Source organism: Vombatus ursinus, unplaced genomic scaffold (assembly GCF_900497805.2).
Source record: "Vombatus ursinus unplaced genomic scaffold, bare-nosed wombat genome assembly UNPS02014945.1, whole genome shotgun sequence".
In the NCBI taxonomy this organism is placed as follows: domain Eukaryota; kingdom Metazoa; phylum Chordata; class Mammalia; order Diprotodontia; family Vombatidae; genus Vombatus; species Vombatus ursinus.
Genome location: NW_020954723.1, coordinates 3,609,525 through 3,621,471, shown reverse-complemented (window position 1 = coordinate 3,621,471; position 11,947 = coordinate 3,609,525). Strand labels below are relative to the sequence as shown.

Sequence of the window (11,947 nt, the reverse complement as noted above, 5' to 3'; positions counted from 1 at the left end):
TTACAAAGGACTTTACGTTAGATCCTGAAGGCAACAGGCAGAGGATGGAGCTTATTGAGTAGGAGAGGGATATGGTCAGGCTTACATTTCAGAAAAATCACTTTGACAGCTATGTGGAGGGTTGATTATGGTGGAGAGACTTGAAGCAGGCAGAGCAATTAGTCCAATGTTCTAGGATGGTGAGATCTGAAAAAGTTAACATACGTAAAGTGTTTTGTAAACATTAAAGTGATATATAAATGCTCCCTATTGTTATTATCCTAGAGGAAATAAAAAGCCATTTAAGATTTTCCAGTAGAGGCGGGGGTTGGGGGGTGGGTGGGGTGGGGTGTGTGTGTGTGTGTGTGTGTGTGTGTGTGAGAATTCATCCTTTTTATCAAAACTCTTCGAAGAAAACCTCCCTATTGAAAATGCACTCAGGAGGCAAGTGATCAGTATTGTTAAGTACACCGATCACAGCACTCCAGTGCGCTTCACAAGCCGAGTCATCTGCAGGCTTTGATAAGCCAACTCTGAACTGGGAACCTCTTGAGCGGAGCGCCAGGATGGGGGCGGAGCGATGGCTACGTGATGGCTGCGCGCCTGCGTCACCGTGCGCCGCTCGGAGGCGGGGTTTCGGGATGCAGACCAATCACATGGGGGCCGCGGTATTTTTGAGTGGTCGGGCAGGCCCGAGGCCGGCATTCAACCCCTTTCTCCGTGTTGAGCTTACAGTACTAATGGAACTGCGGTCAGTGGCTCCCTTGCTCCGGCCTCGGAGGCCCTTTTTGTCGACATGAGCGGCAGGCCTAGGACCCTCTTCCAGACATGGGGCTCCAGGGTCACTCGTTCTGTTCGTTCCTCCTCCGGGGGCGGCTCCGGAGCCGGGCGGCCGCAGGGCCTCGCCGGCTTCGGGGCCTGCGCCCCGGCCGCGGTGGAGCAGCCGGAGCGGATGCCGGAGCCGCCGGAGGAGGACGATGAAGTGCTGCTGGTGGCGGCCTACGAGGCCGAGCGGCGTTCGGGCGGCGGCGAGAGCCCGGCCTCTCCTGGGCCCCTGGAGGCCTGCGGCTTTTGCCCCGCGACGGGAGCCGTGTGGATCTATCCCACCAATTTCCCGGTAAGGGAGTACCAGCTGCGCATCTCGGAGGCAGCCCTGTTCTGCAACACCCTGGTCTGCCTGCCCACCGGGCTGGGGAAGACCTTCATCGCCGCCGTCGTCATGTACAACTTCTACCGCTGGTTCCCCGCTGGCAAGGTGGTCTTCATGGCCCCCACGAAACCCTTGGTCGCGCAGCAGATCGAGGCCTGCTCCCGGGTGATGGGCATCCCGCAGCGCCACATGGCCGAGATGACAGGTATTCCAGAGGGGCTGGGGGCGTCAGGGGGCTGGGAGGGCAGGTCCTCACCGAAATAGTGTCGTGTTCCTCTCAGAATACAGCTCTCCTTACCCCTACCCCTTCACTGAGGTTAGCCCTTCCCAGGGCATCCAATACACTCAGCAAGTATTTATTAAGCGCCTACTATATGCGTTCAGCCAACATTTATTAAGCGTCTAAATACCAGGCACCGTACCAAGCTCTGGGGATGCAAAGAAGGTCAAAAAAACAGCCCCTGTCTTCCAAGAGCATATGCTCTAAGTGGGGAGATAGCAAGCAGACAGCTATGTTCATATATACAGGATAAATTGAAGATAATCTCATAGAGAATGCACTAGCATGAAGGAGGAACAGGAAGGATGCATGACTTGTAATAATAGCTGACTTTATATAGTACCTTTTACGTTGTTTCACTAGCTCCTCACTGCCTCCTTGTTGTGATGTAGGTAACCAAGTAGTAGTATCTCAGTTTTACAGATTTGGAAATAGACTATGAGGTGAAGTTACTTGCTTAAGTCCACACAGTAGTGAAAGGGAAGATTCTGCCTCCAGATCCAGAAGAAAGCTATCAAATCTATAGCTAACCTGATTATAAATAGGTAGTGGTGATGGTGGTGAGTGGGAATGGTGATGCCTTATTTCTGCCTCAAAAAAACCATACCCAAACCATAGCTTTTTGATGCCTAAGATACCTAGAAGAGATCATGATTTCAGCTTAGATTTACCTTGGTCAGCTTAATATATGTATGTTGTGACTTTAGATTTCCATTCACCATGTTTATAAATGAAAATGAACTTTTAGGCTTTTTCCTTTGTCAACATTGCTTTTAGTTATTTTGACTCTTTTTTAATGTCTTATTCTTATCAGGTCTTTTATTCCTCTTATGTAACAGGTACTTTGACATTTAGGCTCTGATGTGGAGCTTTGAGATCAAGTCAAATTGAAAGCCGGTTAACAAAGAAAAAAATTCACTGTGAAAAATGGGCTAATTTTTTCCATATTTTATGAAGTGTAACAATTTAGAATCTTACTTGTTCTTATTTTTGCAGGTTCTACCCAAGCTTTCATCAGGAAGGAAATATGGCACAATAAAAGAGTTCTTTTTCTTACTCCTCAAGTTATGATAAATGACCTTTGTCGTGGAGCCTGTCCTGCTGTTAAAATTAAATGTCTAGTTATTGATGAAGCTCATAAAGCTCTTGGAAACTATGCTTATTGTCAGGTAATGATTCTGTTAGTATTTTGAGGTCATAATCATCAGATTGCGTAGTGGATAGAAATGCTCTAATATGGACACATTTTGGAGGTATGACGGCTGGGCCAGTCTTAACCATTTTCTGGCCTGCCACCATGTCTTACCCTCATCCCCACCTTTCCCCTTTTCTCTGGGACTATAATCATTACTAACTAATCTGGAAAGCATGTGTCAATTGACTGCTGTGTTGTTCTGACTCAGTCTTTGTGACATCTCAGTCCAAAATTCCTTTTTCTAGCTACTAGTCCAATGTGATGTCTCTACCATTATAGTATAAACTCTCTGAGAGCAGAGATAGTCACTATTGTCTTGGTATTCCCCTGACCACTGAGGGACTTTGGGATTTTGCTTATTGGCAGCTGCAAGCCTTGCTAATAAATGATCATGTTTAGAAACTTTGTGCCTCAGTCTCTCTTCATTACAGATTTTTATTTCGACAGCACTATACTTGGCCCATGCTAATCCATGGAGTTCCTAATAGAATTCCTAATTAGGACTAATTGGTAATTAAGAATAATTGTTGAAACCCTATATTGTCTCTTGAGTTTGGACTATAAGCTTAAAATAGCTTTTCTCATAACCCTATAACCTTCTGAGGCTACCCATTGTCTATGGCATAATCTGGCAATAATTTAGGATGAATTGGATAGATGGACAGAATGAAGAAAGGGAGATCTGTTAGCAAAATATATGTACTGTATAGAAGAGTATGTGATTGATTGTAGTGGGAATTAAGAGGAATGTTTGGATGTAAAAGCAGAATTTGTACTTTCTGAGCTATGTAACCTACTTTTAAAAATCATAAGCAACAATTTTGAAATCAATTTACTTAATTTTGAGTAAAAATTGATTGTTAAAAGTTGACATTTTTCAGTTGCATTTAAAGTAATCATTTTATGATGTGGGTTCTGAGCTCCGTACTTTCTGGTATAGCTCTTCAAAAACCACTAACTCAACATGCCAAAGTATTGATGAGATTAAAAAGCAGAAAGAGTTTTAAAGGACTTGGAAAAGTCATTGGAAAAGAAAATGAATGGAATGACAAAGAGAGTTTACCTTGCTTTTTAAATTCACAGTTCCTATACATTTTAGCTCCTTGTTTGAGGCCCACAATATCTGAAGGTTTGTCTTAAGGGCTCTGAAGTTTGATAGGTGTGTGTTCATTTCTGCTTTATGCTTATAAATACTTTCTTTTCAAAGAATTTTAAGTTGTGAAAGAGTATGTTCTGTGTAACTGCTGAGATAAATCAGACCATTTATTTGGAAATATATATTTATCAAGAAATAATTGTATTAAATATTCAGAATTGGGCATTTGTCCTTAAAAACTGAGCTCATGGGGCAGCTAGGTGGTGTAGTGGATAGAGCAGCAGCCTTGGAATCAGGAGACCTGATTCAGATCTGGCCTCAGACACTTAACACTAGCTGTGTGACTCTGGGCAAGTCACTTAACCCCAGTTGCCTAACCAAAAAAACCAAAACCCTCTCAAAAAACTGAGCTCAGTTTGTTCTTCAGACATCATCTTGAGAGAATGTATATTTATTTGATAAGCTGGCATTTTCATATTTTACTTCTCACTTAAATACTTATAAGGGCCTGTGATTTCATCATCACCCTTTCTGACAGGTAACAACCTTTCTCACTTAGTATATAGTATTTGAGAGTTATGGTTGAAAAATTCATTACTGTTTGCCAACCTGATAATGAACCTCTAAATTTAGTTAAGTTGGTCCTCAGATGCTGGGCCCATCCATACCTAATCCTTCTAGTTTGGTAGGATATATCAGAGTTTGTGTTCTGCAGGTATAATAACCTTCAAGAACCTAGAGTCACTACACTACCTTCCACACCCTAAATGAAACATTGAGAACAGAACTTTAATATACTTTATATTTAAATTCTTTGATTATATTCTGGAATTGATAGTGTTTTGACTTCTGTGCCAGTAGACCTAAATACAGGATGTTAATATTTGTTATTTTTCAAAAATTAGTACTTGTAAATGAAAGGCAAGACTGACATTAATGCTCACTTTTTTTCTTTAAAAGCTCAAGTAATTCAGTGTAATTTTCTCATGTATCTGTTTAGTGTCCCAAAAGAAATGTGATATTTGGAAAATTAGTGGTGGTACTTGTGCCAGATATCTAGAAAAACATGAATGGGACAATGAGTGCCAAGTACAGGGTTTGAATATTAGGCATGGGTTTGATTATTAATATAAGACATTAGCCTACTATCTGTCATCATTACATTTAAGTAAAAAACTACATATACTTAAGATGCTATTTGCAAAGGTTTTTTGGGGGGTGGTGGTGAGGAAATTGGGGTTAAGTGATTTGTCACACAGCTAGTAAATGTTAAGTGTCTGATCTGTGACTGGATTTGAACTCAGATCCTCCTGACTCCAGGGCCGGTGCTGTATCCACTGTGGGTTTTTTTTTTTTAAATAAATGTTTGTTTAATTACATATACTCAAAATATTTTTTCCAGGTGGTAAGGGAACTAGTTAAGTATACGAAGCACTTTAGAATATTGGCTCTCAGTGCCACACCTGGCAGTGACACAAAGGTAAGTTTGATGATTTTTCCATTTAATAAAAACATAAATACATAAGAACTGCCATCCATGATTCATCCAGCCCATAATAGTGGCATCAGGGAACATATGAATAGCCATGATCATCTTATATTGAAAGTGTACAAAGATTATGGAAATATCCCCATACATTACTAATTTCCCTAAATAATTTGTTGCCACAACTATGAATTAATCTATCGTGTACCTTAGCCAATTTATTTTTTGCCTGTGCCACCACTGTTTTAAAATGTTAATATTTAAACTATTTTATTGACGACGTAGCTCCTGCCTTGAAGGTTCTACCTTTGCTTTTAAAAATAACTCAGATACAACCTACTCCATGAAGCTTTCCCCAATCTCTTTGAGCTGGTATCTTTTTACCCAGGACAATAGTTTTTTAATTCTCTCCTTTTGGGGGCTTTGTCTCTTCATAAAGGTTATGCATTTATATACCAGGAAGGGATATTATTCAACTGTTTAAAATTAGAGACAACCAAGTTTCAAATAGTTATATTAATATTTACTTATTAATAATTTCAAATGATTATAACTGCTCCTGAGTTATGGGAGAACTACTTCACTTTTTTAAAGGCTGTAGGATTAGGCAACTGGCATTCTGAAATAGTGATATTAGAAATATAACCAATATTGTGTTATGTTAACTCAGTGACAGAATAAGAGATTTCACATTTCACTTTTAAACACAGCAAGTGGTGTATTATCACAACTCAGTATTACAGCTGACTTTCAAGTAAGCCTGTGCTGACTGATATTGACAATGTCAGATTTGTACCTGTACCTGTAGTACATACTATATTAAATGATTTATATGCTATATTCCCTGTTAGTTGGAGATATGGGAACTGTACCCAAAAAATATCTGATAATTTTTGTCATTGCTTTGCATTTTTCCCCATCCTCTATCCCCCCCAAAACAAACAAACAGAGTAGGGGGAGGAGGAAGAATATTTTTTGAAAACTTCTTCCTCCACTATAATATACTATTTCTGGTATACTTATTTTTAAATCATATTTCTATTGATATATTTTGGTTTTAAATCACTTTTATTTTCTACTGTATCCAGGGAGGCAGCATACTATAGTTGAAAGAACTCTGACTCTGTAGTCAAAAGAGCTGGGTTTGAATCCCATTTCTGGTGCTTTACTGAATCTGTGACCTTGAAAGTCACTTAACCTATTTGGGCGTGTTTCCTTATCAGTAAAATGAAGGGATTAGTCTAGAGGGCTCTTGAGATCCCTTCCTGATCAGACCTAAATCTGTGATTCTGTGATCCTTCCCTCTTCCCCTTATCTAGCCATTCCTTGTAACAGATGTAAAAAGACAGATGAATAAAAGAGTAGTTTATCAAAATCAATCAACTCATCAATCTGGTACACTTTTATAGATTTGATAACTGATCCTTAGGGTGGGTTAGGTCATCAGCATTCTAAAAGTGAGAAATGTCAATGTTTTGAAAAACCACTTTTGGTTTCTGATGGTGGTATCAATCTTTTAAGAGCATTTTAAATCTGGCTATAATTTAAATTTGCTACTTTTTGACTTTTTGTTGTTGCTCTGAAGCCAACTTAACCTGTCTTCTTGAGTTGCCATATTTTCCAGAGACATTGGACAGGGGTGTGTGGAAGGCCAAGGTCAAGGATGACCTCCCCCGTCCCACCCAGCTGACATAATTTGTTATTTGCACCTGTAGCTGAACTCTTACAGTGTGACCTTGAGGGTTTAACCAGCTATAAGAAAGGTACCAGTCAGTCTGCACCCGACTGGTAAACTGTGCAGCTGGGACCCTTGTAGATAAGCAGATCATCATGTCTTCATAGTTTAGCAGTTCCCAAGGGAAAAGGTTGCTGCTTTTGCCATCTTACTTACTCATGTTCCTTTTTCCTTTTTTCCACCTTTCTTCTCCCCTCCAACAGGGTAATTAATCTTTTCCCTACTCCTACTCTGCTCCCTTCCTCATCTCTTGTCACACCTGCTTGGGAAGGGATTGTCCTTCACTTCTCCCCACCTTGTTGCAACTCATAAATATGTGAGCTTCTGCCTGAATTGTGAACTCCTTCATACTTGGTATAGTTATTCCATATGCATGTTCATTTCTCTTGTAATAAATCCAGTTTCAATGCACGTCTCATGGACTTTTGATTTTTTTTTTGTTAACGTTATATAGGCTGTACAACAGGTTGTTTCAAACCTACTAATTGGGCAGATAGAGCTTCGTTCTGAAGACTCTTCAGATATTTTGCCATTCACTCATGAAAGACAAATTGAAAAACTTGTTGTTCCCCTTGGAGAAGAACTTGTAACAATTCAGAATACATATATACAGGTAAGTGATTTTTTTGTGACCGTTAAACTCCTAAATTTCTGTTATGTGACATCTTCATTGGTTTTTCGTTTATTGTTTAGCTTTGAAAAATTTTTTTTTATTAAGGAATTTAAAAATGATTAACAAACACATTCCAATATACAAAGAACATAAAAAAGATTATATATGAAATCATGAGCTTCTCGTTGTGTACTTTGTTTTTTTAAGTGCTTATTAAATTTAATAAATAACATTGCTTATTTTTTGTCTTTCTGAACTTTTTGTTTCCTTCTGTCTAATCTCTGTCACTTCTCACTAATTCACTTCCTTATTCCCTCATAGAGGCCCTACCTTATAAAAGATAAGCATGATCAATCGACATATTAGCTATGTAAAATATGTTTGTACCGTAGTCCTCTAACTCTAGTTGTTGTCTCTCTTGCCAAAATGTGAGAAGTGTGCTTCAGTCTTCTAAAGTCATGACTGGTCATCATATTGATCAGATTTCTAGTGTAAATGAAAACACCTTTGAAATATATTATTATCGTCATGGAAATTGTTGTCCTGCTACTTACTGCACTCAGCATCAGTTCATATAAATCTTCCTGGGTTTCTCTGAATTCCTATTTGTCATTTCTCATAACATAATAATATTCCATTAGAATACCATGATTTGTTTAGCCATTTCCAAATTGGTGGGCATCCACTTTGTTTCCCATACTTTGCTAAGACAAAAAAATATCACTGTATCATATTTTTGTCCTTTTCCCCTGTCTTTGATTAGTACTGGTGTGTGTGTGTGTGTGTGTGTGTGTGTGTGTGTTAGGGACTTTTTGAGGCAGAGGTCAAAATTCTAGAGAGGCTGTAATTTCTTAGCTCCATCCAAACATTACTGTGCTTGCACTGTCTCAACCCCTCTAACAATTGTCATTTTCCTTCTTTTGCCATTTTTCTAGTTTTAACTTCATTGGATTTTTTTTTTTTTGGTGAGGCAATCGGGGTTAAGTGACTTGCCCAGGGTCACACAGCTAGGAAGTGTCAAATGTCTGAGGCCAGATTTGAACTCAGGTCCTCCTGACTCCAAGGCCGGAGCTCTAACCACTGAACCACCTAGCTGCCCCAACTTCATTGGATTTTTGAGGGCGTTTTTATGTAGATGTTAACATTGGGGAGGAGAGAAAGATGTTGAGCCAAGTGCTGAACCCTGTAGAAAGGAGGGAGAAGGAGCTGGGGGCTCAGTGTTCTACAGCTACCATAGAGAATTGGATTGGATAGAAAATTTTAATTGTGTGGACTTCAACAGAGGAAAGGTTACTGAGTGAAGGAAGCAAAAGAATGAATGTGGAAGTGACAGTGGGGAGCAAAGAGTGTTCTGACTCTCCCTCATGGACCAATAAGAGTGATGGACTGATTCTGGAGAGGACAGCCAGGCATGCTGTATTGTTAGAGGACTTAGGTCTCACCAAAGGCCAGTAGTTGGAAAGAATGTGAGAGAAAGAGGTCCAGGATGAAGGGGAGTTTGTTCACAAATAGGAATTTCAGAAAGTACATTGAAAGAGTCTGGAAGGTTGGGAGTGGGAAACGGGTAGTGCTGGATGGAGGGGCACAGGGTCAGAGAAATGAGGAGGGGAAAGGGATTCGTTTTCTCCTAAATGTTTACTGATTACTTATTACAGGCATAGGGAGAGAAGCAGGAGAAATCATAGGGGCAGTAATGGATTACTGATGGAGAAAGGGGCTCACAATTTCCAAATAGGGAGAGTTGGGCTGGTTCTGTTTGTTCCTTCACCTGGAAGCTGGTAGAGGGGAGCCTAGCATTGGTGGGGAGGGGAAGAGAAGTTGGCAGTGGTTCTATTTCCAGCATCCTTCCACCTCTCACTCTGGCTAGCAGACGATGTGGATGGTCTTCCTCTATCCTTAGAGTAAGCTGATAGAGGGGAAAGGTGGGAAGGGGAATGAGAACATCTAGGTGGATAACAAAGAATACTGGTTTTAAGTTTCATTCGTTATGTATTACGAGCAGAGTGTGCCGGAGGCTGGTTCTGTGCAAGGCCTGTGGCCTCTGGGGTACAGGTGCCTCCGTGAGAACTTTTCCATAGGTAAAGAAGAACAAAAAAGAAAATGGACATGAAGACATTGTATCTCTTAGTAGGCATTTATTGAGCACCTGTTGTGTTGCCATGCACTGTACTAAATGCCAGGGATACAAAGAAAGGCAAAAGATAGTTCCTACTCTCAAAGAGCCCAGTCTAATGAGGACATGGTATGAAAACAATATGTGTGAATAAGATACACACATATAAACCTGGGTGTATGTGTGAGTGTGTGCACATATATGTGTATGTGCATACATTATATGTACATCTGTATGTGCATATGTGATAATTCAGAGATAATCAACAGAGGGGGTCACATTAAAGAGGAATCAAGAAAGGCTTCCCATAGGAGATGGAATTTTAACTGGGACTTGAAGCCGGGGGAGATAGGTGGAAATGAGGAGAGATGCTCTTTTGGGCATGGAAGGCAGCTATTGAAAATGACTGGAGACTGGTGATGGAGTGTATTGTGCAAGAAGAGCCAGAAGGCCGGTGTCCCTGGATTACAGCATATATGGTGAGGAGTAAGGTTTAAAAAGGCCGGATAGGGTGGAGGGTGCCAAGTAGTAGATTCTATATTTATTCCTGGAGCTGATAGGGAGCCAGTGGAGCTGATTGACAGGGTCATTTGGAAGGGTGACATGGTCAGACCTGCATTTTAGGCAGATTAATTTGATAGCTGAGTAGAGGATGGATTGGAGTGGAAAGAGACTTGAAGCAAGGAGACCAACCAATAGACTGTTGTAATAGATAGTCAAGAGGGGCAGTTAGGTGGTACAGTGGATAGAGCTCCAGCCTTGGAGTCAGGAGGACCTGAGTTCAAATATGGCCTCAGACACTTGACACTTACTAGCTGCGTGACCCTGGGCAAGCCACTTAATCCTGATGCCTCGCCAAAAAAACAAAACAAAAGTAATAGCTAGTTAAGGTGATGAGGGCCTGCACGGAGGTGGTGGCAGTCAGAGGAGAGAAGGGGACATATATGAGAGATGTTACAAAGGTAGAAATGTCAAGACTTGACAAATGATTAGATGTGAGGGGGTGGGGTGAGAGAAAAGTAGGAGTTGAGGATGACACCTGGGTGGCAAACCTGGGTGATTGAGGGATGGGACATCCTTCAAAGGGTGGGAGGTTATTTTTTTTCTTAGTATATAATAAGTTTAACATGCTAGTACCAACACTGTCCTGCTTTTCTGTTGTACTTAACTTCTATGGCTACTTTAATTATTGTCTGTGTTTACTTGAAAATATTAAATGTTTGTTTTAATTGTATCTCACACTTAAATTGAATCAACCTTAGAGTAAGAAAATTGGTGAGCATATATGAAAGTGAGGTCATAATATGTCTAAATTATATTTAGCAAATACGTCTTTATATAAATTTTTCTTTAATCTACAGGTTTTGGAAGCATTTGCTAATCGCTTGATTAGAGTTAAGGTTCTGATGCGACAGGATATACCCAACCTTACAAAATTTCAGATAATTTTAGCAAGAGATCTATTTAGGAAAAACTCATCTCCTCATATTCTGGTAAGTGTTTTTAAAATAAATTATAAAATGATGAACTGATTTTTCCTCTTGGTGCCAGGATGATGTATAAACATAGTGATTTTTGCTTTAGAAATCATATCAGCAAGGGGCAGCTGGGTGGCACAATGGATAGAGCACCGGCCCTGGCATCAGGAGGACCTGACTTCAAATCTGACCTCAGAGAGATGATACTAGCTGTGTGACTTGGGCAAGTCACTTAACCCCAATTGCCTCGCAAAAAAAAAAAAAAAAAAAAAAAAAGAAAAATCACATCCTCAGGAAATGAGTTAGGATTTAAATAGATGCTGAAGATGTACGAAGACAACTAAAATGGTTTCATGTTCTCAGTTCAGTTTTAAATTTAAACTTTTATCTTTCTTTACCAAATCAGTGCTTTTGTATAGTCAATAAACTAAGTACAATGAGATCTTGGATTTTGTATCTTTTAGGCAATTTGGCACTAGTAAATACATAGTCTGTGTGTGAGAGCATGTCTTTCTGACTGTGTCTGTGTGTGGGTATATATGTGTTTATATGTATATATATATATGTATGTAGAGGGAGATGTTCCAATGGACATAGTTGGAAGTACACTTATACTATGTAAGACAGACATTCCAGACGGACACTGTTTTAGTCCCAAAATTGAAAAAGCAAAGGGAGAACAGGAAGGATTGCATTTGGGAAACTGCAAAGTTGTTTTAGTGACTCCTAGTTTCTCCCTGAAACAAAGGCCCATCTTTTTAACACCAATGTTCTTCTGATGATACTATATGGCTGTGAATCATGAATACCACGGTCTCTGAA

The 11,947-nt window shown here is 40.1% G+C and overlaps 1 protein-coding gene across 1 annotated transcript in view; it reads left to right on the top strand.

Annotated features, from left to right (window-relative positions):
- Positions 1-631: 631 nt before the first annotated feature.
- Positions 632-11,947, top strand: part of LOC114029978 (Fanconi anemia group M protein-like) — an 89,715-nt gene continuing 78,399 nt past the window's right edge. Inside the window, exons 1-5 of the mRNA XM_027844625.1 lie at positions 632-1,334; positions 2,406-2,578; positions 5,103-5,180; positions 7,376-7,534; positions 11,009-11,140. Of these exons, the coding sequence (XP_027700426.1) occupies positions 776-1,334; positions 2,406-2,578; positions 5,103-5,180; positions 7,376-7,534; positions 11,009-11,140 (1,101 nt within the window). The 5' untranslated portion in view covers positions 632-775. The remainder of the gene's footprint in view (positions 1,335-2,405; positions 2,579-5,102; positions 5,181-7,375; positions 7,535-11,008; positions 11,141-11,947) is intronic.